Below are 22832 nucleotides of genomic sequence, written 5' to 3' on the forward strand. Positions count from 1 at the left end.
CTGTCTTTATAATTTTAGCTACTCTAAGTACCTCATATAAATGGAGTCATAAAATACTTGTCTTTTTCTGGCTGACCTATTTCACTTATTTTTCTTAGCATGATGTCCTCAAGGGTCATCCATGTTACAGCATATGTCAAAATTTTGTTCCTTTTTAAGGCTGAATACTATCCCATTGTGTGAACATACTATATTTTGCTTATCAATTCCCCTGTCAATGACCTTGGATTGCATTCCTGTTTTGGCAACAATGAATAATGCTGCTGTGAGCATGGGTGTAGAATTATCTCAGAATTGCTGGATCAAATAATAATTACATTTTAATTGTTGGAAGAATTACCATACAGTGGTAGTACTATTTGATATTTGGACTAACAGTGCACAAGGGTTCCAATTTCTCCACCTCCTCATTCACACTTGTTATTTTGAGGTTTTTTGATGGTAGCTATATTAATGGTTGTGAAATGGTATTTCAATGTAGTTTTGATTTTTATCTAATGATTAATGATGTTGAGCATTTTTTCATGTGCTTATTTACCTTTTGTATCTCTTCTTTGGAGAAATATCTATTCAAGATCTTTGCCCATTTTTGAGTCTGGCTTGTTTGTTATTGTTGAGTTTTAGAAGTTCCCTATATATCCTGGATATTAGTCCCTTATCAGATGTATAATTTGTAGTTACTTCCCCCTCATTCTTTGTTTTGCTTTTTGCTCTTTGTTGATATTACTTTTGCTGTACAAAAATTTTTAGTTTAATGAAGTCAAACTTGTCTATTTTTCTTTGATTGTCTGTGCCTTTGGTGTCATATCCAAGAAATCATTGCCAAATACAATGTTGTGAAGCTTTTGTCCTATGTGCTTTTAACTCATGTATGTAGATCTCTAATTTGTCAGTATCTTACAAGTCATTTGAAATTTAATATCAGATCAAAAACAAAAATTGTTAAACATGTTACAGAAATATGGTTATTATGTTTGTCGGTGTTTGTAGGTTAGAAATGAATGTGTTTAGAATAAAAATTATCAGAAATGGAATGATAAGATATAGAATAAATATATAATTTCTGTCTGTTAACTAATAAATAGCTGGATTCTTTAAAAGCCACTGTGAATAGAAGTTCCAGTGATTTAGAAGCTCTGAGGAAAAATATTTCCAAAATAAAGATGGACATTAATGAAGAAACAGCAAGGTAAGAAAAAAGATATTTAAGAATGTTTGTAGTTTTTTAATATTTCTAGAAAAATTATTGAATATTGGTTTTTTGGTTCAATAACTATAAAATTATAGCTACTAAGTTATTAAACTTACACAATTTTTCCTGAGTTTTTCAATACAAAGCTTTAGGAGCAATATTTTATGACCTACTAAATATATGCTGGTATTAAAAGGTTTATGGCAAAGGAAGCTTCACGTATGAAGAAATCTTAGGATAAACTGTTCTTTGTTTGCATTAAATATTTTTTAGACACGTTTTCTGCTTTTTCCTCATAATTCTCTATAGGTTATGCAAAATTAAAAATCATAATCAGATTGGAAGAAAAAAATTAAAGCAGATAACTGAGAAAACTATGTCTGTAGAGGAGAAAGCTACCAACTTGGAAGACATACTAAAGGAGGAAGAAAGAAGTGTGAAGGTAAAGTTTATTTTCAGTTTTTAAAAAATTACAGCAAAGTTAGTGAATAAATTAGACTCTTGAGATCAGACGAGCAGGAGGTCTTTTAATAAAGCTGTGATTTCTGGGGTCATCACATTTGTAATTAGATTGTTGAGTTTTTGAACCTCTTTTTATTTTAAGCTCTTAATTCTCCATTTGCTTCACTTTCAACATTTAACTTTGATGTCATCTCTGAAAGGTAGATCTTCTGAGACTCCATGTCCTCCCAACGCCTACTGTGTCCTTGTCCCTCTTTGCTATCCATGTGTATTTTCTTAAATTGCAAATGCATCTTGAAAAATGCCCTTGTTTTACAACTGATTTCCCTATCATTTTTTGTTTGTGATAAAATTCCCTCCCAGTGGTCTGCATTCATTACTTATATTTCCTCAACATCTGCTGTCTCTTTAACCTCTTCCAGTTTGGCACCATTATTGGTAAATGGGCTTATAAATGCTAACACCTTACTAACTTCACTGGCACCCCCTTTCTACCATAATCTGGTCAGCATTCTGGTAGCATTAAAGCCAATTTTTGAGGAACTGGAAAAGGCTAGTTTGCCATTTTTTCTTTGAAAACTCCAAATGATTTGTGTGACCTATCACCATAGGCACTGTGTAGGCACTACTTGCTTCTCCTCTTTTTTGTCTGGTGGGGGAAGAGGAAGGGCAGCTCAAGGTGCTTGTAGAATCTCCCACTTGCAGAGGCTTGTTTCAAGTATGGTTTCATTTATATTTGGAGAGAATCCAGCTTCCTCAGTGTGCTGTTGCATGTTTAAAATCCTGAGTAACAGCATCATGCAACAGTCTTGATTTGAGTGGTATTTGAGTCCAAATCATACAACATTATTTAAAAAAAATGTTGTGACATTTTCTCCTCAGAAAGCATGATTTTCTGTTAGCACATGAAATGGGACAGTATTGGAACCTATTAGAAATCTTAAAGACTATGAATTTTATATGAAATAAACCTTCTGAAGAAAGAATTAAAAACTAGTGATATTTAAAAAGAAATTAGCTAAATTAATAAACAGTAAGGTTGGCCGCATGTGTGAGCAGGGCTGTGTTCTTGGGGTTTTGTCTGTTTGTTTGTTTTGGGAAAATCTCAGCCCTATATGTTTTGCTGACTTATTTACCACCAAGCACTGACTTTAAAACTCTGCCAGGCAGTTGTTGAGAAGGTCCTCAACCCAGTGAAAATTTTCTATTATATGAAAAGCAATGTATTTTATAAGCTTGTATATCAGATTAGGTTTCTTCATTTGTGAAAATTCAGATGTGCCAATCACAGACTTCTTTTGTTTCATATTGAAGTTCGGAGGCCAAAGAGAAATGTGCTTACCTGGGTATAAAAGCACAGAGGGAAATTATTTCAACATTCTAAAATGAGTGCTTTCAATAGATCTTGGCATGTGAGATCTATTTGAAGCCTAGAATACATTAATGTAACACTTTGAGGTCAAGACAGACCTGCCTCCTGAGAAAGGAGAAGTGAAAATGGGGTACTGGTTTATGTTTCCTAGTGGGCTGCATGGGTAGGGAAGTCAGTTGCAGGCAAGATGTAAGTAAGGAATAGCGCCAGTAGTATGTTGGTGCCAGTGCTTACCAGCTCACAAAAGCTGATAGTTAAATTTTCTGGAATTTTATAAGTCAGCAGCTAATGTAGCTACTATTAAAAATCAAATTATATAGACTCACAATTAAATATATTAAAAACAAAGTAAAAAGTACTCAGCACATATCACTTCTAAATTAGTTTTCTACACTTTACTGTTGTCTGTGCTTTTAAGGTTACTTAAAATTACTAACATCTATCATATCTGTATAGTGTTGTTGTTCAATCACCAAGTTGTGTCAGACTATTATATCTGTATAGTAGATATACTGCATAATGATCTGCAACTGCATATCTCTTCCCAGCTTTGAATTTAGAGAAATCAAGTGAGTAACTTGAAATTGGCCTTAGTGGGAATATAAATAATTATGGAAATCAGTCTCTTCCTCCTAACCTCCCATCTACTAGAAACCTGGTGGTTAAGCATTTATCTGCTCACCACTGGATAGTGCTGAAAAGAAGGTGGGAGAGTTCTTCCCTTAACATTTTCAAGACTTTAGTAAACTTTGGGAACTTATAAACTGTGTGTCTTCAGTGTATTTTATGTTCTAAAGAAACCAAGTGAAAAATGGTCAAGTTCTAAGGCTAAGGTGACATAGGGTAAATGACATATCAAGGTATATGATACAGGAATAGTGGACGAGAATAGACTACAAGCAGTGTTGGGAATGTGTTGAAATTGTAAGAAGGGCTTTATACTCTCTAGGGCTAAAATGAGGGTTCATTGATGAGCCCCTAAATTATAATATTCATTCAGTAAAACTGAATATTTAAAGGTATTATATTACATTAATCATTGTTATTCTTATTATCAGGAAGTAGAAGTTCAGTTGAACATAGTGAAAGATGTGTTATTTAAGAAAGTTCAGGAATTACAGACTGAAACAATGAAAGAAAAAGCTCTTGTATCTGAAATTGAAGGAACCCGTTCTTCTCTAAAGCACCTCAACCGTCAGTTACATAAACTGGACTTTGAAACCTTGCAGCAGCAAGAAATTATGTACACTCAGGTAGATGTTATTCTTATGAATGTCCTCATATTGATTTGTCATAATTGTGATGGTCAAGATACCGCAGTGTCCTGAGAAAAAGATTTCTATGAAGTCTTGAGGTTGGGGGGCGTAGACAGATGCTATAGACTGCAGCGGGTGTGGGTTCCATCTCTGGCCAGGGAACTAAGATCTCACATGCTGCATGGTGCAGCCAAAAAAACAACAACGAAAAGAACTCCTAAAACCCTCGCAAAACTGTATGTTGTGCATACATCAGCCTCCCCACCCCTGTCCCTGGACCAATAGGTTAAAAGTATTTTTAAAGTGTTCCTTTTTGGTTCTCTTTACGTATTCTGTCCCATGTTAATTTCTTAACGTCCACCCTTTCTACATCTTAATTTCTGCATCTAATATATTCTTAATTTCTCAGAATTACAGATGCTGAAGTATAATTTTCAAAATATTATTTAAAAGTTCATCATATTTGAGCCTTTCATGGCTAACAATCTGTGACTCTTTTTTGTACTCTGTAGAAAAATACCCTCAAAAATCCATGTCCCTGTAAATCTAGTAGATTTACTGATGTTCTATCATGATAGTATGATAAATACCCACCTAACCGCTCTATTATATTTTCAGATTAGTTGTGTGTTATTATCATATACTCTGATTGTTGAAGAATAGTTTACTGTTTCTCTCCTTGGAATAAGAAGGACTTCATCACTAAAGAATTAAAGTGACTTTAGTAAATGATGACATCAGAACAAACTCATGAAAATATTTATAGCATGTTTGCATCTACAAAAATGGTTTTAACTGTTTCTCCCTACTAACTTTCTTTAAAACCTATAACAGGATTTTTACATTCAACAAGTAGAACGCCGAATGTCGCGCTTAAAGGGAGAAATTGATTCAGAAGAAAAACAAGCCCTTGAAGCAAAAACTGTTGAACTTCAGAAGACATTGGAAGAGAAAAAATCTGCACTCTGCCTTTTGGAAACACAGATCAAGAAGCTTCGTGTAACTTAGCTAAAATACTTTTTATGCTTCAAATATCCTAGTTATTAGTCATTTTATGTCAACATGTTCCTAAGACTTGACTTTGGATAGGATGATTGCCAAGCTACCCACATATGTAATAAATGTATGAACTAATGCCCATATTTCTGTGCTTATATTCTCATATGGAAATATGAAAATAACGTTACTATTGATTATGCATTTGCTGTATGCTATGTTTATGTCTTTAGTGTTTTATTTCATTTAAGCCTTATAAATGTCTTGTGAGGAAGATATTATTACCTGTTTTACAGATTAAGTAACTTGTTCATGATTTCACAGCGAGGATTTGATCCTTGGTCCATGTGACTTAAAAATAGTCTTAAATGGTACATGATTTAAAAAATTGATAAGTTCTAGTTTCTATTATGTGTCTCCCATAATAACTTGATTGCTTTTTGTCACTGAAGTGGCATCTAAAAGAAGCTGCTCTTTTATGGGTTTTCTTTTGTTATTCAAATATTTACTTAGTTATATATTTCATATGACTTTATTTTGTTAATAACGATAAAAATATTCTTCATCCTTAGGTACTTTAATATGTTTATGGTAATATAAAACCTGTGTTAGGGGAACCTATGTAATATAGAACCTATGCTAAAGTTTAACTGGCAAGAGTGAAGGCCTGAAAGCATGGATCTGAATGGGGGAAGAACTCCAATTTTAAATGTTGAACAACTGGAAAGGCTAGTGATGAATGTCCTCTAGTGGTTAAATGAAAAATTGCCGTGAATTCCTTAAGGGCTACAAAGGTCAAAGGGAGCTATTACTTTTTTAAATTAGGAAAGAAAAAAAAAATTCAACATGACAAAATATTGGTTTTGAGTGGTTTATAGCCTGATTAAATTTTTAAAAGACTATTTCCTTGGTTTAGTAGTAGGAGCACATGTTTTGGGATCAGAACTGGTTTTGAATGTCAAGGTTATACCTAACTACCTGGGTTGGGAAGATCCCCTGGAGGAAGGCATGGCAACCCACTCCAGTATTCTTGCCTGGAGAATCCCATGGACAGAGGAGCCGGAAGGCTGCAGTCCTTAGGGTCACACAGAGTTGGACACGACTGAAGTGACGTAGCACAGCACAGTACTGCTTTTTAAACTTTTCTGGGTCTTAGTTTACTCATTTGTAAATGGAAAACAATATTTGATATTATTTTAGGACATTTGGGAGAATTAAAAGCAATGTGTATCTTAACACAGTGCTTTTAGTAGGTTCTCAATAAATGGTATTGTCTTAATTATATAGAATATGAGAATATAAGTGCTATAGAATGATAGGAGGATGACATTCATATTTGGATGTGTTTTTTGATGCTAACTCAATTGTGTCTGTTTTGCTGTGTGAGAGTGGTTCTAGTATTCCCCGTTTTAACTACTGTGGGGCTCTGTCCATGATGCAGTAGGCTAGTACTTATGCCTATCCCAACTCTGGTTTTGACAGAGAGGTAAATAAATTAATAGACATACAAGTGAATTTTTAAAAGATATTAAAGCTAGTTAACTTTCTAATGAAGGTTTTCTCCTCTCGATAGTAGCGTTAGATTGTAAAGTCATTCTACATTCTCTTTCCCATGCCACTTTATCTCTAACATACCTTGAATTAATATTTTAATTCTAAAAGTTAATTTTTTGAAGTCATATCTTTATGTGAAAAAAAAATCTTACTGTCTTGCTTCAATCTTAGGTTCTGATTGTTCAGAGAAATCCAGGCAGTGAGAAAGGTAGGGGAGGGAGGAAGCAAGGGAGAGAGGAAGAGAGAGGGAAAAGGGAGAGAGATCTTGCACTAGAAACTTTTTGCTTTAGGTCCCCTGAGAGGGACTAAGGAGGACAAAGAGAGCAAACCTCATTCTAGTTCTGGGTGGGAGGGAGGATGCAAACTTGTATAAAGCTGGAAAGCTGATGAGTATGTATGACCCAGTCATTCATTCGATGGAATTAGATCTTATCTAGCATTTTTCTCTTCAGCAATATGTGATTATATACATAATAATAATCATAACATTTCCCCGTGTCAAACATTGTTGCACATATTACAGTAACTTCTTTAACCCTCCACAACAGCCCAGGTAGGTAGGTGTTGTTATCATCTCCATTTTAGAAATGAGGAAACTAAGGAAGAATAGGTTGCTCACTGGCGTTGGATGGCTGATAAGTAATTGCTGCTGCTGCTGCTGCTAAGTCGCTTCAGTTGTGTCCGACTCTGTGCGACCCCATAGATGGCAGCCCACTAGGCTCCTCCGCCCATAGGATTTTCCAGGCAAGAGTACTGGAGTGGGTTGCCATTGCCTTCTCCGGATAAGAAATTAAGACCGTCTAATTCCAGAGCTTGTAGTTAACCAAAACCCTATGCTTCCTCAGACTGTTAACATTTTTACCTTCTGGGGCTTGGGTTGAATCAAATGATGAAATCCAGAAGGTTAACCCTGTATTCAAATAAAACTTGAACTCTGCCCTCCCATGTCTTCCCATAAATGGCAATCACTTAATAATTCAGTTTGAACGGTAATAATACATGATATTTCCTAGAATTACTAAAATCAAACTGAACCCAAATATCAACAAATAACAAAAATGAAAATGTTTCTATATGAATATCCATGTATATCCTATTAGAGATGTCAGAGTATGAGGGTGAGATTTAAAAATCTGATTATTATAAATATTTAATGGAGCATATAATTCAATGTGGCATGCATTTAATATTGTTATTTAAACTATGTATTTATGTACCTTTTTTCCTTTTTACAGAATGATCTTTACTTTACCAAGAAGTCGAATAGTAAATATCATGATGAAAAACAGTCCCTCATGACCAAAATAAATGAACTAACCCTTTTCAATGACAGATCAGAGAAAGAACTTACTAAAGCCAAAGCTTTAAAACAGGTGCAATAAAGTCATGTTTATATATAATATTAAAATCCACATATTTTCATGCTAATTGTAGAAAAAATTTTAAATATACCAAATTATAAAGGAAACAAATGTCACTATAATCACTGTATAGATAATAAGCAGTGTTATAGTATATTATCGTCTTTCAGTCTTTTAAAGAAAATTTAAAAATATATGATACATGTTTTCTAAACATTAAGTATCTTTAAAGACTTCCTACACCCCATTGCATGAAGTTACTATAATTTATTTGATCATCTATTTTTGGATATGTATTTTTTTCCAGTGTTTGGCTATTATAGATAGTATTCTCATGTACTGTGCACATATTTCATTGTACAGTTGTTCATATAGTTCCTTAGGATAAATTTCTAGCTGTATAATTATGGTTCAAAAGAATGTATACTTCTAGTATCTTGAAACTATTTTCAAGACATTTGCCTTCTAGAAGGTTCAATTAATACTCCCACCAGCAATGTATAAGCATTCTATTTTATATACCACCACCAGGGCTGGATAATATAATGTATAAAATTACTGTTAGTTTGATGGGCAAACATGGTATTTCATTGTTTTTAGTCTGCATTTTAAAGTTGTGAGTGAAGTGAAGTTGCTCAGTCCTGTCTGACTCTCTGCAACCTCACGGACTGTAGCCTATCAGGCTCCTCCGTCCATGAAATTTTCCAGGCAAGAGTACTGGAGGGGGTTGACATTTCTTTCTCTAGGGGATCTTCCTGACCCAGGGATCGAACCCGGGTCTCCCACATTGCAGGCAGACGCTTTACCATCTGAGCCACCAGGGAAGCCTACATTTTAAAGTTAGTGACATTTTAAAACATTTTAAGCATAAAATTTAAAATATTTATGTTTCATTGAAAATGTTTAAGCATTTTTTTCTGCTATGTTATTTTCTATAATTTTTCTTTTGGATTTCTAGTTCATTTTCTTGCATATATTTCCATCAGGTGGTTTATATTTTTAAAATACTTGGCAAAAGATCTTCATGTATTAACTCATAAGTATTTGTCCCATTGTCTTTAAACTTCTATTCAGTTTTTTCCCATGAAACTTTTTTTAAACATCATATGTTTAAGTGTTTTTCCCTGTATAATTTTTATGCTTAGAAACTTTTTAGTCACACTAAAAATATTTACTGTTTCTAGTGGCTGCATTTGGTTTCATCTCTCTCTTATATTAAGTTCTTTCATTCATCTGGAATTTATTTCTGGTACATATGAGATATGGGGGTTTAATCTTGCTCTAAATAAGAAGCTTTGTCTTGAAATAGTAAACTCTTACATTCTGGAGTATTTTTTCTGGGTTTTCTCTTTTGAAAATTGATCTATTAAGTGTGATGTTGTGTCAGTACTCTGTTGTTGTTCAGTCACTAAGCCATGTCTGACTCTTTGCGACCCCATGGATTATGGCAAGTCAGGCTTCCTTGTACATCACCAACTTCTGGAGTTTGCTCAAACTCATGTCCATTGGTTGGTGATGCTATCTCACTGTCTCATCCTCTGTCATCCGCTTCTCCTGCCTTCAGTCTTTCCCAGCATCAAAGTCTTTTCCAATAAGTTGGCTCTTTGCATCATGTGGTGAAAGTATTAGAGCTTCAGCTTCAGCATTAGTCCTACCAATGAATATTCAGGGTTGATTTCCTTTAGAATTGACTGGTTTGATCTCCTTGCAGTCCAAGGGACTCTCAAGAGTCTTCTCCAATACCACAGTTCGAAAGCATCAATTCTTCGGCTCTCAACCTTCTTTAATGGTCCAACTCTCATATCCATAATGACTACTAGAAAAACCACAGCTTTAACTATATGGACCTTTGTTGGCAAAGCAGTGTTTCTGTCTAGGTTTGTCATTGTTGTTGTTTAGTTACTAAGTCATGTCTGACTCTTTGTGACTCCATGGACTATAGCCTACTAGGCTCCTCTGTCCATGGGATTTCCCAGGCATGAACCGGAGCAGGTTGCTATGCTATTTTCTTCTCCAGGGGATCTTCTCAACCCAGAGATTGAACTTACATCTCTTGTACTGGCAGGCAGATTCTTTACCACTCAGTCACCAGGTAACTTCCCTTTTAATTTCATGGCTGCAGTCACTGTCTGCAGTGATTTTGGAGCCTAAGAAAATCTGATCCGTCACTGCTTCCATTTTTTCCACCTCTATTTGCCATGAAGTGATGGGACCAGATGCCATGATTTTACATTTTTGAATGTTGAGTTTCAAGCTGGCTTTTTCACTCTCCTCTTTCACATCATCAAGAGGCTCTTCAGTTCCTCTTCACTTTCTGCCATTAGAGTAGTATCATCTGTATATCAGGTTGTTGATATTTCTCCCAGCAATCTTGATTCCAGCTTGTGATTCATCCAGCCCAGCGTTTCACATGATGTACTCTGCATATAGGTTAAATAAGCAGGGTGACAATATACAGCCTTGTCATACTCCTTTTCCAATTTTGAACCAGTCAGTTGTTTCATGTCTGGTTCTAACTGTTGCTTCTTGACCTGCATACCAGGTTTCTCAGAGGCAGGTAAGGTGGTCTGGTACTCCCATCTCTTTAAGAATTTTCCACAGTTTGTTTTGAACCATGCAGTAAGTTTTAGCGTAGTTAATGAAGCAGATTTTTTTTTTTTTTTGAACTCCTTTTCTTTCTCCATGATTCAAGACATATTGGCAATTTGATCTTTGGTTCCTCTGCCTCTTTGAAACCCAGCTTGCACATCTAGACGTTCTTGGTTCACATACTATTAATGCCTATCTTGAGGGATTTTGAGCATAGCTTTGATAGCATATGAAATGAGTACAACTGTATGGTAGTTTAAACATTCTTTGGCATTGCCCTTCTTTGGGATTCCAATGAAAACTGACTTTTCCAGTCCTGTGGTCACTTCTAAGTTTTTCAAATTTGCTGGCATATTGAGTGCAGTACTTTAAAAGTCTTAATCTTTTAGGATTTGAAATAGCTCAGCTGGAATTCAGTCACCTCCACTAGCTTTGTTCATAGTAGTGCTTCCTAAGGCCCACGTCACACTTCAGGATGTCCAAGTCTAGGTGAGTGACCACAACATTGTGGTTATTCGGGTCATTAAGATATTTTTTTGTACAGTTCTTTGTATTCCTGCCACCTCTTCTTAATCTCTTCTGCTTCTGTACTCTATTCTACTCACGACTCTCCTTCAGTATTCTACTTATGATTGAACTATTTTAAAATAAAAATATATTTACACATTATCTTGTAAGAATTAGTTTAAAATATAAAATACTTATCCACAGGGCATCATATATTTTCTGGATATTGTAACTTTCAATTTTAGGAATAACTTCTTGTTTTTTATTAATAGTAAAACTTGAATTTACAATTACATTATAATAAAAGTTGGAATAGTCATAAACCCGTCTCTTAAAATAAAAGGAAAAAGCAGAGTTATGACTCAGAGCAATCTAAACTTAACCCTAATTAATATCTTGGAAAATGGTCAAATTAAAAAAAATTCTATTTTCAAGTTTGACTTTTCTAGCAATAAAAAAGAAACATATTTTGGATTGGTTATACAATAATTATTTCAATATTTGATGATTTGTTATGTTGATAGGATTTGATGATAGAAGACAATCTTTTAAAACTTGAGGTTAAACGTACTCGAGAACTGCTTCACAGTAAGGCAGAAGAAGTTCTTTCTCTGGAAAAAAGAAAACAACAATTACACACAGCTATGGAAGAACGGACTGAAGAAATTAAGGTTCACAAAACAATGCTTGCATCACAGATAAGATATGTTGATCAAGAACGGCAAAATATAAGGTAATAATTAGAATTTTAAAATACTGCTAATGAATTTTGAAAACATAAGAGTAATGTTAGAAGAACTGACTGCTCTCTCCACCACCTTGGATGTCCATCTTTTTCTTATTTGTTCGAAAAGGCAATTAATATAATGTGTGTATGTGTGCTCAGTCGTATTTGACTCTTTTGCCATGCCATAGACTGTAGCCTCCCAGGCTCCTCTGTCCATGGAATTCTCCAGGCAAGAATACTGGAGTGGGTAGCCATTTCCTTCTCCAGGGGATCTTCTCGACCTAGGGATTGAACCTGGGTCTCCAGCATTGCAGGCAGAATCTTTACTGTATAAAGGCAATATCTTTATGTTAATCTTTACCAGGGAAGATTAATATAATACACAGGCCATATTTTAGCAGCAAATCTATGCTTTTCTCTGCCTCTGTCTTTCCTTAGGCTAACTCCTTGTTCTGCAGATTTATCATGTTAAGATCACCAATCCCCTTGCAATTGATTTTTGTATATAGTTTGTGGCAAGGGTTCAATAACATTTTTTCCCTTATGGATCTGCCTGCAATGCAGGAGATGCGGGTTCAGGATCCTGCAGGGGGACCCAAGATCCCCCCTGGGTTGAGAGGCTCCCCTGGAAAAGAACATGACAACCCACTCAAGTATTCTTTCCAGAAAAATCCCACGGACAGAGAAGCCTATTGGGCTATGGCTGTGGGGTCACACAGTCGATCATGACTGAAGCAACTGAGTATGCATGCATGCCCGGGGGTCCAATAACATGCTTTCCCTTATGTATACCCAATAGCTGCATTTATTTAAGCAATTTTCCCCTAGAGATTTCACCTATCTTGTATAAGATTTATTTCTGGATACATGCTACGTTTTAAGTGTTACTGTCAATGTTATCTCTTTTTAAAGCATTTCATATTTGATTTGTTGCTGGTATGTAGAAATGCAGTTGGTTTCTATATATTAAGTATTCAGCAACCTTGCTTAAACTTTTGTTAATTCTAACAGTTGATCTGTAGATTCTGCCTTCCAGGTATTTAATTGACATCATTTGCAAACAATAGCTTTGTGTCTTCCTTTTCAACCTCTATAACTTTTCTTGTTCTTGCTTTATTGTCCTTGCTATTTAACCTTCAGTTCAATGCTGAATAGTAATGGTGATTGCAGGTACCCTTGTCTTGCAGGTGCTTGATCTCAAACGGAAAGTGTTCATTGTTTTAAGTATCAAGTTTACTATAGTGTTTTTTGAGATTATTTTTACAATATTAAGAGAGATCTCATCTATTTTCATTCTTTGCTAAGAGGTTGTTTTAATTTGTTTAATCAGAAATGAGTGTTGAATTTTATTATGTGATTTTTTTTCAGTCATTGATATGTTATAGCTTCTTCAATCTGTTAGTATAATTGAAACCTGTATATTGATGGCTTTTTCAAAGTTTAACTTACCTTCCTGTAGTAAATGTAACTGTCACATATTTTGTATACATCTAGATTTTGTTTGTTAATATTTTTATATAATTTTTACATTCTATGCTTATAGTTCTTTCTCTCCTGTCCTTGTCAAATTATCAGGTTATTAAGGTTACATCTCCTTTTATAAAATGATTTTTGTGTTTCTTTTTTTTCCTATACTCTAGGTAAGTTTGTAAAAGAGCAGAATTACATCTTGAATTTTCGAACACCTCACCGGTAAAGCCTTTGGATATTTGGAGTTTTTTGAGGAAGATTTAGTTCAGTTGAACTATTGGTTCAGTTTATTTATTGGTTATGGGACAGTGTGGATCTTGTATTTTTTCTTGCATCTGTTTTAGTAAATTTCTGATTTTTCTCTAGAAAAAAATTTCTACAGACTTCTTTCATGAAAAGTGGCTCTTATTTCTGCGTAATCTTCTGTATCTCCTTTTTTTCCTCCTCTCAATCATATCATGTTTGTTTTCCATTTTTTCATTCATAAAGAAAATTATCTTTCTTGTTTCCAGAGCTGTGGTAGGTTTTTTTTCCTTTTAATATTTTCTGTTTTAGGAAGGAGGAGACATATGTTTGTGCTTAGTCCACCATCTTAAGTTGAAAGGCCAACAAGGCTTGTCTTTTACAATCACATAAAGGATGAGTAAATATTTTCTGATGAAACAATATTAATACTTAAAAATAATCAAAGCTATAACTTCTGATACTTACTATATTTTACCATCAACTTTCTTCAGGAGTAGGAACCTGGTATGTTGAAGATTTCTTTTCACTATGGTTGGAAGGCTTATTTTCATGAAGCTGTAGCAGGCAAATGAGTCTCCATGTTGCTGTACATATATTAGCATTATTAAAAATGATTTAAAAATATAAATTTACTGGAATAAAATGAAGAAAGTAACCAGCAATTTTAAGGCTGTAAATCTCAGGAGATAATTCTCCAAAGATTTCTCATATTTCTGCATACCTTGCAAGGAGAGGCAATAACTATCCTGTTCTGGACCATATTTTAAAAAATTTTTGGTGAAAAACACTGAAAATTTATCTTAACCACTTAAAAATGTACAGTTAGTAGTATTAGTATTTTCACATTTTTGAGCAACAAATCTCTAGAACTTTTTCTTCTTGTAAAACTGAAACTCTATACCCATTAAATATTAGCTTTGCATTTTCCCCTTCCCCTAGCCTTTGATAGCCACTATTTTTTTCTACCTATATGAATTTGATTACACGAGATGCCTCACATAAGTGGATCATGTAGTATTGATATTTGTCTTTTTGTGACTGGCTTATTTTATTTAGCATAATGTCTGCAAGACTCACCCATGTAGCATGTGACAGATTTTCTCTGTAAGGTTGAATAATACTTCATTGTATGTATGTATCACATTTTATCCATTCATCTGCCAATGGACATTTGGCTTGCTTCCACTTCTTGGCTATTGTGAACTATTGTGAATAATATATGAACATCGATGTGCAGACATGTCTTTGAAAATTGTTTTCAGTTCTTTAGGATATATACCCAGAAGTAGGATGACTGGATCATACGGCTTTTTTATTTTTTTGAGGAACTGCCATATTGTTCATAGTGGTTGCACCATTGTACTGTCCCACCAAGAGTTCTTAAAGGTTCAGTTTCTCTACACCCTCACCAATACTTTGTTATTTTTTTGGTCTTTTTGATAGTAGCCATTCTCGCGGGTGTGAGGTAATATCTTATTGTGGTTTTGATTTGCATTGGACTATCTTTTAAAGGATATTTGGATAGTGAATAGCCTTGGGAGCTAGAGATAGTATATCCCTCTGGAGCAAAGGTTAGGTATGTTTGCTTATTTCCCATTATGAAATATTTGGATTAGCAGTTCTTCAGCTGTGACATAAACCTACTGTATGTGCAACATCCATTTGAGCCCCTCCTCACTTGCATGTGACTTCAAGAGCAAGGGGAACCAATGCAAATAGGCAGCCCATGCTACTTGGTATGCCAATGAGTGGTAAAGTCCTTTCTCTGTGACCCAGATATCTTGTTTCCTGCCAGCATCCATGAAAGTGCAGACTAACTTGGTAGCTTTCAAATAGGGTAAAATCTGAGACTTTTCACAGTTCAGTTCAGTTCAGTTGCTCAGTTGTGTCCGATTCTTTGTGACCCCATGGACTGCAGCACACCAGACTTCCCTGTCCATCACCAACTCCTGGAGCCTACTCAAACTCATACAAGGAGTTGGTGATGCCATCCAGCCATCTCATCCTCTATCATCCCCTTCTCCTCTCACCTGCAATCTTTCCCAGCATCAGGGTCTTTGCCAATGAGTTGGTTCTTCACATCAGGTGGTCAAAGTATTGGAGTTTCAGCTTTAGCATCAGTCCTTCCAATGAAATATTCAGGACTGATTTCCTATTTTCAAACTGAAGTGTAAAACTGCAAAGTGAGAACCTATTTAAACTGTTTCAGTAGTAACACAAATACAGGTGTCTTCTCTAAGAACAGTATAGTCCCTTAAAAAAAGTATATTGTTTGTTTTTCAGTGTTTAATTTTTCTTTTCATGTTAGTGCTGAGTTTAATGAGCGGCTAAGTAAAATTGATAAGCTGAAGAACAGATATGAAATTCTTACTGTTGTTATGCTGCCTCCTGAAGGAGAAGAGGAGAAAACACAGGCCTACTATGTAATAAAGGTAAGCTTAATGGATATATGGGCTTCTCTGGTGGCCCAGATGGTAAATTATCCATCTGCAATGCAGGAGACCAGGCTTTGATCCCTGGGTTGGGAAGATCCTCTGGAGAAGAGAATGGCTATCCACTCCAATTTTCTTGCCTGGAGGATTCCACAGACAGAGGAGCCTGGTGGGCTACAGTGAGTCTCAAAGAGTTGGATATGACTGAGTGACTCACGCTTCCACTTCTAATGGATTTACAGTTGTAGTAAAATGAAGTATTCATTCAGTTCAGTTCAATTCAGTCACTCAGTTGTGTCTGACTCTGCGACCCCATGAAACGCAGCATGCCAGGCCTCCCTGTCCATCACCAACTCCTGGAGTTCACCCAAACTCATGTCCATTGAGTCGGTGATGCCATCCAACCATTTCATCCTCTGTCGTCCCCTTCTCCTCCTGCCTTCAATCTTTCCCAGCATCAGGGTCTTTTCAAATCAGTCAGCTCTTCGCATCAGGTGGCCAAAGTATTGGAGTTTCAGCTTCAACATCAGTCCTTCCAATGAATATTCAGGACTGATTTCCTTTAGGATGGACTGGTTGGATCTCCTTGCTGTCCAAGTTACTCTCAAGAGTCTTCTCCAACACCACTGTTCAAAAACATCAAATCTTCAGTGCTCAGTTTTATTTATAGTCCAACTCTCACATCCATACATGATCACTGCAAAAACCATAGCCTTGACTAGATGGACCTTAGTTGACAAAGTAATGTCTCTGCTTTTCAATATGCTGTCTAGGTTGGTCCTAACTTTCCTTCCAAGGGGTAAGTGTCTTAATTTCATGGCTTCAATCACCATCTGCAGTGATTCTGGAGCCTAGAAAAACAAAGTCAGCCACTGTCTCCACTGTTTCCCCATCTATTTCCCATGAAGTGATGGGACCAGATGCCATGATCTTAGTTTTCTGAATGTTGAGCTTTAAGCCAACTTTTTCACTCTTCTTTTACTTTCATCAAGAGACTCTTTAGTTCTTCACTTTCTGCCATAAGGGTGGTGTCATCTGCATATCTGAGGTTATTGATATTTCTCCCGGCAATCTTGATTCCAGCTTGTGCTTCTTCCAGCCCAGTGTTCCTCATGATGTACTCTGCATATAAGTTAAATAAGCAGGGTGACAATATACAGCCTTGACATACTCCTTTTCCTATTTGGAACCAGTCTGTTGTTCCATGACCAGTTCTAACTGTTGCTTCCTGACCTGCATACAGGTTCTCAAGAGGCAGGTCAGGTGGTCTGGTATTCCCATCTCTTTCAGAATTTTCCACAGTTTATTGTGATCCACATAGTCAAAGGCTTTGGCATAGTCAATAAAGCAGAAATAGATGTTTTTCTGGAACTCTCTTGCTTTTTTGATGATATAGCGGATGTTGGCAATTTGATCTCTGGTTCCTCTGCCATTTCTAAACCAGCTTGAACATCTCGAAGTTCACAGTTCACATATTGCTAAAGCCTGGCTTGGAGAATTTTGAGCATGACTTTGCTAGCCTGTGAGATGAGTGCAATTGTATGGTAGTTTGAGCATTCTTTGGCATTCCCTTTCTTTGGGATTGGAGTTAATCCCAAGCTCTTTGTTAACAACCAAAATGGCATTTTTTTTTGCCATGGAATTTCAAATTTCATAGCACTCCAGTAGCTATTGCTCATAATTAAGGTCATAGAACCGGAGTTGCTAGATGGAGGTACTGAAGGACTATTAGTTTTATACACATGAGGTCAAAGAAAAGCCTAGACCATTCTGACACAGGTTTTTTTTTTTTTTTTTGGCTATCATTTGTGTCACATTCAGTTCAGTTCACTTCATTTCAGTCACTCAGTCATGTCCGTCTCTTGGCAACCCCATGGACTGCAGCCTGCCAGGCTTCCCTGTCCATCAACTCCTGGAGTTTACTCAAACTCATGTCCATTGAGTCAGTGATCCATCCAACCATCTCATCCTCTGTCGTCCTCCTCTCCTCCTGCCTTCAATCTTTCCCAGCATCAGGGTCTTTCCTAGTGAGTCAGTTCTTCGTAACTGTGTCATGTTATGTTCCCTCATTTATTCAAAGTTCATAAACTCTTTTACTCTAAAACCTACTATCACTCTCAGTGTCATATGCTTGTGACAACCTATTCAGCACTTTAGGCTCAAAGCTTTACTTCACTGTATCCACTCATATGACCACAACCTAGACTTTGTCTCCTGGAGCTCCACCACCTCTGAATCTTACACTCCAGTTTACCATTGCTGTCCTGGTATGGCAGATATCCTTTGCCTTAATATTAGGAGACAAACAGATCAAATGAACTTACTGTTTTTTCTGATGTTTTGAGAGTTGACTGCCATCTTGTGGTTATCTTTACCTTGTAACCCTAAGGGAAATTTAGAAGTAATCAGGAATTAGATGCAGTTTCCTTCCTGAGTGCTTCTATGTTCATTTTCCCATGTAGAAAATACCCTGAACAGGTATAATTTCCTTTGCAGAGAGGTCTGGAAGTTACTCAAAACAGTTCAAAGAAGGAATGGAAATTGTAACATTAGCACATTTTTTACTGTATCATACATGAATAGCAGTGGGGAGGAGATCTCTGGTTCATATTTTTAGAGGATGGCCCCTGTGGATGCACCCTCCATTTGACTTCTACTTACTCTTCTAAGTTTCCTTCTGTAGCCCTTCTTTTAGGCTGCCCTGAACACATACTACACTGTGTGATATGTCTGCCACTTTGCCTCAGGAAATTCCATCCAACCTATATGAGAAATGAGTTCCAACTCTCAAATGCTTATCAGTCTTTAGTACCTCAGGCTTCTGCCCACTATTAACAGTATTTTCCTCTTCTCAGGTTTTGAAGGTTCCCAAGGGGTGAATTGGAGGCTCTATTCTGTTAATTGTTGGAAGTAGATAGATGCTACAATTGCAGTGAAGTTTCTCTCCCAACAAGGGCTCTGATGAGAGTTACATAAAAAGCACTGGTGTTAGAGTGCTTTCGTCCCAGTCTTTAATATCACTGATTAGGTGGGTGACCTTGAATAAGTTACTTAACCATTTGGGGCCTCAGTGTCCTCACTTGCAAAATTAGGATACTGTTACTTTTGTTGTAAGAAGTAAATGAGAAAATATACATAAAGCCCTTAAAGCAGTGCCTGGAACAAAATGAACTCTCAATGAATATTAGCTGAAATTATTGTTATTGCTGTTAGGATGATGATGTTGATGGGAAGTATGCACAGGCAGGTCATATGAGGAGGAGTATTCCTTTGTGCCAAAATAACTAAATGTGACATTAATCAAGGCAATCAGTTGTTCTCAATTTGCTGATGCCACATTCCACTTTCCATCTTCTCCAGGGTTCCTAGCTTGCCACACAGTTATTTACATGTTTTGTTTACAGCACATTTAAATGTTTTACTCATTATACCTCATGTGTGCCAGACGTATAAAACTGAAACTTTCTTTAATAACTAAAGTCAGTCTGGTTTATGTTGAGAAAAATCATCCATGGTCTGAAAATGGGGAAAAGCAATCAGTGGGTGTGCAATGATGCCACTGCATGGTGACAGAGAAGGCTTGCCATTTTCTAGCACGCCCTCCAGGAATTATCTGATTCTACAGGAATGCACCCCTCTGACTGATTTTCTGTTGACTAATGTATTTTACCATTCTCTAGAGGGATAGACATTATCTTATGGAAAAATGATGGTAATGCATATGATTCACATTCATAACAATGCAAATGAATTTTGCCCAGTGTAATACAACTCACTTATGCTTGTAGGAAAGATAACCCAAGCATTATATTTTATTCCCCTAAAGGTACTAGCCAGTTTTATAAGAAAATTAATTTCAGCATTTCTGACTCTGTATGTATATAAAATCTGTTCTAATTCTCTTTTTGAACTTGTCTAAATGTCTTACTGGTTCCTTCACTAATGAATTGGACAAAATCTTTGAACATGTTTGTGTTATGTTCACATGAGCATATTTTTGAAAATACTATTTCAGCAGTTTCAATGCTGGAGAAAACTTGGAAGCTAAACATCATTTCTAGTTTTGAATGTGGTAGACTTAGGATGTAAATTCACTCAACTCAGGTTCCTTTCCCTTCCTTATATCCTTTTCACTCCTCCTGAAGGTGGCCTTTCCTGATAGGCACATATATGTATGTTTATAGCACTGGGGGAGAGGAGTTTGGTTATAGAGCAAACCACTCTTTTATTTTCTCCATACTCTATTTCAGGGGTAAGCAAACCATGGACTCTGGGCTAAATGCTGCCCACTACCATTTTATAAATAAGTGCTGAACCATACAATACATAAACTCATTCATTTATGTATTGTCTCTGGCTGTTTCATGCTACAATAGCAGTGGTATTAAGTACTAGTGGTTTAGAGACTGGCCTATAAAGCCTAAAATATTTACTCTTTCCCATATTATTTGCTGACCCCTTGTATTAATTTGTTAGAGCTGCTGTAACAAAGTGTCACAATTAGGTAGCTTATACTATAGACATCTCACAGTTGTAGTGGCTGGAAGTCCAAGATGAAGGTGTCAGCAGATTGGTTCTAAGGGTTGGATTGGTTCTTTCTAAGGGTCTCTCTTAGTTTTTGGTGGTTTGCTGGAAGTTTTTGGAATTCCTTAGCTTATGGAAGCATCATTAGTTCTGCCTTCATCTTCACATGGCATTCTTCTTGTATCTCTTCAGCCTTTCCTTTGTCTGTGTTTGTGTTCAAATTTCCCGTTTTTGTAAGGACACTAGGGATAGTGGACTAGGGCCTACCCTAATGAGTTCATCTTACCTTGACTACATCTACAAAGACCCTATTTCGATATATGGTCACATTCTGAGGTACTGAGGGTTGGGACTTCTTGTATTTTCTTTAGGTTAACAGTTCAACCCACAGTCCTCATTTTGGTCCTGCAAGTATCCTCTGGTCTATGTTACACACATAGTCGAGTTCCCTTTTACCCACCTTGTATTGTTCAGTCACTCAGTCATGTCTGAATCTTTGCAACCCCATGGATTACAGCACACCAGACTTCCCTGTCCTTCACCATCTCCTGGAGCTTGCTCAAACTCATGTCCATTGAGTTGGTGATGCTATCCAACCATCTTGTCCCGCCGTCCCTTTCTTCTCATGCTTTCAATCTTTCCCACCTTAGCAGCTTCTATATCTGACTCTTACAAAGAGTCAGAAAAAATATAATCAGCAATCATTGAAGGTCTGGCATCTTTCAAATCACATTTCCAAGTTCCCTTTTATCTTTATAAGGAAACAGTTCAATTCTGATCAGAATTTAATGAAACAGTCCAATAAAATTACTTTAAAATGTTGACAGAAAGGTATAAACATTTCTTCCAAATAACTGCTCTTCTAATCCAGGATAAAAGGTAAACATTATATAATTGGTGATTTAGAGGCAAATGGGACCATAATGGTTTAGAAATTTAAGGTATATATGGAATTAGATCAGGAATTTGTATAAATGAACAAATCCAGTGCCTTTATTTGATAAACTGAACTTGTAGTGAAGTAAATTATCTAATGCTATTCAGCTTACTAGTGGGAAATCTACAACTAAAATCTACTTATTCTAGCTCTTTTTCCCACTACACTATATTTTAAATGAAATGTTTTCTAATTCTAGACTCCACTTGAAAGAATTAGATGTAATTTATCTCAGAATTTTTTTTTTTGCTAAGCTTTTTATTACATACTATTTGATATAAAATGTATATCTTGAGGCATAATAAAACAATAAACAGTGAAAATGTTAAGAATTGAAATGTTACCAAAACTTTTCCAGTGATCACATTCTGATTTAAAGATAGATACTTGGGATTGAGTAATTTTACCAAATAAATTTTATTAGTTGATTTTGACTAAAAATAGGTTTCTGTACTTTTTTTTTTAACCTTTATTATAGTTGATTTGTTTAGTGTTAAATTTCTGCTGTACAGCAAGGTGATTCAGTTATACATACATATATTCTTTTTCCAATATTCTTTCCCATTATGGCTTATTCAATAGGATCTTGTTGTTTATCCAGCCTGTATATATTAGTTGGCATCTGCTAATGTCAAACTCCCATCCCTTCCCCACCTCCTCTCCCTTGGTGACCACATGTCTGTTCTCTATGTCAATCAGTTTATTTTTAGAAATACATTTTATCACAAATTTGCTTCAGTAATTGAGTCAATTGTAATATCTTAACACTTTAGGAAAGATAACTAAAATATAGTTAATTTCACAATAGTGAACCTGAGAAGGACTTTAAAAACTGTAGATCTTAAGTTATGTAAAATTTGATCAGGTTTGAAAGAGGCAGTAATGTTGATTGTGAGAACTTTTTGCTTGCTTAGAATAAATGAAAAGTAGAGGTTTGATTCCTGAACCCTGCTTTTACCATATTAGTCATTAAAAACCAACAGTCTTCTGGACTCCCCTGGTAGGCCAGTGGTTAAATTTGCATCTGCTAATCCAAAACTCCCACTCTTTTCCTCCTCTACCCCACCCTTTGCAACTTCAAGTCTGTTTAATATGTCTGTGGGACTGTTTCACAGATAGGCTTATTTTAGAGTCTACATGTAATTGATATCATATATTTGTCTCTTACTTCACTTAGTATGATAACCTCTAGGTCCACCATGTTGCT

At 35.9% G+C, this 22832-nt stretch overlaps 1 protein-coding gene across 1 annotated transcript in view; it reads left to right on the forward strand.

The window, feature by feature from the left end:
• Nucleotides 1–22832, forward strand: part of CCDC39 (coiled-coil domain 39 molecular ruler complex subunit) — a 57260-nt gene that overhangs the window by 26387 nt on the left and 8041 nt on the right. The window contains exons 8-14 of the mRNA XM_088838869.1: nucleotides 1086–1189; nucleotides 1502–1634; nucleotides 4085–4279; nucleotides 5117–5281; nucleotides 8068–8205; nucleotides 11814–12022; nucleotides 16041–16164. Of these exons, the coding sequence (XP_088694995.1) occupies nucleotides 1086–1189; nucleotides 1502–1634; nucleotides 4085–4279; nucleotides 5117–5281; nucleotides 8068–8205; nucleotides 11814–12022; nucleotides 16041–16164 (1068 nt within the window). The remainder of the gene's footprint in view (nucleotides 1–1085; nucleotides 1190–1501; nucleotides 1635–4084; nucleotides 4280–5116; nucleotides 5282–8067; nucleotides 8206–11813; nucleotides 12023–16040; nucleotides 16165–22832) is intronic.

Source organism: Moschus berezovskii, chromosome 1 (genome assembly GCF_049115385.1).
Source record: "Moschus berezovskii isolate FMDL1 chromosome 1, NW_MosBer_1.0, whole genome shotgun sequence".
In the NCBI taxonomy this organism is placed as follows: domain Eukaryota; kingdom Metazoa; phylum Chordata; class Mammalia; order Artiodactyla; family Moschidae; genus Moschus; species Moschus berezovskii.